The sequence below is a fragment of the Charadrius vociferus genome, unplaced genomic scaffold (assembly GCF_000708025.1).
Source record: "Charadrius vociferus isolate BGI_N301 unplaced genomic scaffold, ASM70802v2 scaffold183, whole genome shotgun sequence".
Classification (NCBI taxonomy): Eukaryota; Metazoa; Chordata; class Aves; order Charadriiformes; family Charadriidae; genus Charadrius; species Charadrius vociferus.
Genome location: NW_009648250.1, coordinates 866,269 through 869,680, shown reverse-complemented (window position 1 = coordinate 869,680; position 3,412 = coordinate 866,269). Strand labels below are relative to the sequence as shown.

Sequence of the window (3,412 nt, the reverse complement as noted above, 5' to 3'; positions counted from 1 at the left end):
TTTGGAAGCCCTGCTGTCCCTACCAGTCCCGTCTTCTTCCAAGCTACGGAAAGACCCAGAGACTTGCATGATTTATCTCTTAAATAAGAGAGAATTAATGTCTTACAGGAATCCTGAGGGTGCTAAAGTCTGTTTAATATATATACACAACTCATTGCACATATTTTTTTTTTTAATTTCTTAGATTGATTCCCACTTACTCCTACAGTCATTAACATTTTTTCCAAGGCAGCCCTGGAACAGGAGCAGTTTCCCAAGTTCATCTCACCTGTGGGACCCCTTGGGGACTAGGATTTTTGGAGGTGCTGTGCTCAGTGCTCTGACCAGGAGCCTTTCCCAGCAGGAGGGCCAGGCCAGGCGCAGGGCCAGCCGGGCAGATTTGACGCCGGACAGGATTTCCCCTTGTCCCGACCAGCTGTCCTCCTGCCTGGGTGGAGAAGCTCCTACAGGATCCAGGATCCCACCCAGAAATGGGACCCACCTTTCTACGACGGGGGTAGGAATTGGCATCCAGTGACTTCAGCATCGTGTCAACAGCCCATGTGATGCCCACATCCATGCCACTTGGCTGGGCTGAAGAACACGCCAGTGTTTCACCATCATGGTCCCTGCTAGGACCAACGCCATGTCGGTGGTGTTTTTTAAGTGGGGAAAGGGCCACCACCTGTGGGCACACACCATGGGTGACTCATCACATTTCGGTGAGCCTCATGAGCTGTTCCTCCTGCCTGCCTCAGAAATCAGTTTAAAATGGAGAACTTCGGGGGGCACGTACAGCCCTCTCTGGGGGACTTTTTGATCGCAGGGCACCGCGACTTGCTTATGGCACAGTGCCAGAGGACCAGTGGAAGCAATTGACTTGGCCCTCAGCAACATTCAGCATCTCACAAGTGCTCAGTGACAAGTACTGTCACACTGAAGCTCATTATTACCACTGCTGCTCACATGCTCTTAAATTTCCCATCACCAGCAGGGGAAGAGTTTCAGCCAAGCACATAGAAAATAATATTATGAAGAGAAAAATACTATCGAGGCCACTCTCCTAGTGACCCCCGTGCTCTGTTAGCCCCCCTCAACGTGGTGGTGGAGAGAGGATCCACCCAGCACTTAGGAACAGCAAACACCATCGTTAAAAGCAGAAAGCACACAGAAAAGGAGTATTTCCCCTGTTTAATGTGGGAGGTGAATCAGACTGCAAGGGCCTCAGGTACCACAGCCATCCCAAGCCCATGGCAGGCACCCGCAGCAAACCCCCCTCCTGCCAACTACTGCCATAAACTCTTACCCCTCCCCATTCACTCCTTTACCAGTGTAATCAGCTAAACTAATCAGATAGGCACACATAATGAATAATTCTGACACCTCTAATCATTAGTCATTTTTACTAAGCTCAGCAATTGCTTGTACACATGGATGAGAAGAGGATCTTCAGCCACCCGACACCAATTTCACAATGAATTCTCCAGAAGCAAATACATGGCAAGTTGGTGGAAGAAAGTGACACTAGCTCCTTGAAAAAAGCATAGCAGATTATTCCCCCCCCCAAAAAAAAAAAAAAAAATTTTAAAGTGTTATTTATACCCCTTTGTGTTACTCGTAAATTTCACAACACGTAGAAATATACTTGCGCTGCAGGAAGAGGCAGGATTAGCTTCAGCTAACATTCCCTCCTGATTTAAAGGATTTTTCTTCCAAAACAAGGCATTCATCTTAAATTTGAGATTTTACGAACCAAGGCTTGTAGCCTGCCAGAAACAAGACACAGGGTGCAAGTGCGATTCCAAGCTGCTGGCAGCCAGGAAAGCACAGAGAGGAGGGCAGGGACACCCTGAGCCTTAGCCTTTGAGCCTTAGCATGGAAAATAGCAAATAAACACGGAGCAAACATCCCAAACAACAAATTCCTCTGAAATTTTTGCTACCAGCTGCAAGGAGAGCAGACTTTCCAGCAACCAGGGAGCTGGCTGCCGCCAGCGGCAACAGACAAAGATGCAAGAGGAGTTGGCTCTGCACTGGATTTTAGGCTTTGCTCCTGCTGCATTGACTGCTCCTCTATCCACAGCCACCTGCAGGGATGAGCACAGCACAGCTCAGGTGAAACCCAAACAACACATCAGCTCCAGCACAACCATGGCCTTCATACTCTATTTCAGAGACAAAGCCCTTGAGTTTGTGCATGTCCTTGGCACCAGAGAAGCCCAGATGTCTCCATCTTCCCGGGTGTCGAGCTTGATGCCCTCCAGATGGCATCTTGATTGCTTGAAGCTTCACTGACTGAGTTATGGGGGGGCTGGATTGGCTCTGTGGCTCAGACTGCCTGGCCTCTCCCCATCCTGCTGGGGCACATTTGCCAAGCACAGTATGGTTTCATCGTGCCTTTCTCTACTAGCTGGTGAAGAGAGAGAGACAGTTTAAGCCCACTGTAAACAAAGTTATTAAGCTAAGAATTCAGCTATTTAAGCAAGGAAAAAAAGAGACAGGTTGAGTGGGCTGGCAAGAGCCAGCGCTCAGCCCAGTCCTGGGCAGTGAGGAGGAGACATTCTCTGCCTGCAGCTGCCACTCACACGCTCATCCTGGAGATGGTTAGGAACATTGTCCCCCTTCAGAAAACTAATCATTACCTTTTTTTTTTGGAAAGAGTTCAGTTTCACACTGAAATATTGCTTTTCAGCTTTACTGTTTCTAGCATGAGAAGCATGTTTCAGCACTGTGATCCTTTTTGCAGCTATATAGGCACAGATCTTGCACCTATTATTACAGTTGTTTTACAAGTTCTTATGACTTTCACAAGCGATGCACCAAATTTTGACTCAAACTTTCCATTGCGTTAAATTCCCCTGTGGTGAGATGCTGCAGTCTCGTCTGCCCTTTTCTTGCTCTACCTCCTATTTCATGCTGAACTAACTCACCTGCACTTAGCAGGAAGGTTTCACTCTACACAAGCATAAAGACCAATTTCTCTCACTTGCAATTTTTAAAAAAAAATCTGTTCTGCCCCAGAAAAGTATCAGTGCACAGTCATTTGACTATATTTAAATCAGGGAAGTTCCTCTTTCACTCCAAAACTACTGTTTTGCTCACATCGCACCCAGGAGGTTCAGCAAGCGCTTCTTTTTCTTACGACCTCCTTTCTAACTGACTCTCCCAGTTTGTCTGACCTTTGCTGCTTTGTCTCGCTTTCATTAAGGGAAGATATCACAAGATCATCCATTTTAACAACCCATCTTACTCCATAATGGCCTGTGATTTATATTTTTTTATTTTCACAATGCTCACCTGTGTTAGCTGCAAAGCATCCAGCGTCGCAGAGATGATGTGCATGGAGGTGAGTGACAGCTGCTGGTCCCCCTCAAGATACAGGAGCCGCGTGCGCAGAGAATCGGTCCCTGGTGAATACTTTCCTGCTGATGTCC

The 3,412-nt window shown here is 47.3% G+C and overlaps 1 protein-coding gene across 1 annotated transcript in view; it reads left to right on the top strand.

Moving 5' to 3' along the window:
* Nucleotides 1-3,267: 3,267 nt before the first annotated feature.
* Nucleotides 3,268-3,412, top strand: part of CD180 (CD180 molecule) — a 5,123-nt gene continuing 4,978 nt past the window's right edge. The window contains exon 1 of the mRNA XM_009884230.1: nt 3,268-3,324. Within this exon, the coding sequence (XP_009882532.1) occupies nt 3,268-3,324 (57 nt within the window). The remainder of the gene's footprint in view (nt 3,325-3,412) is intronic.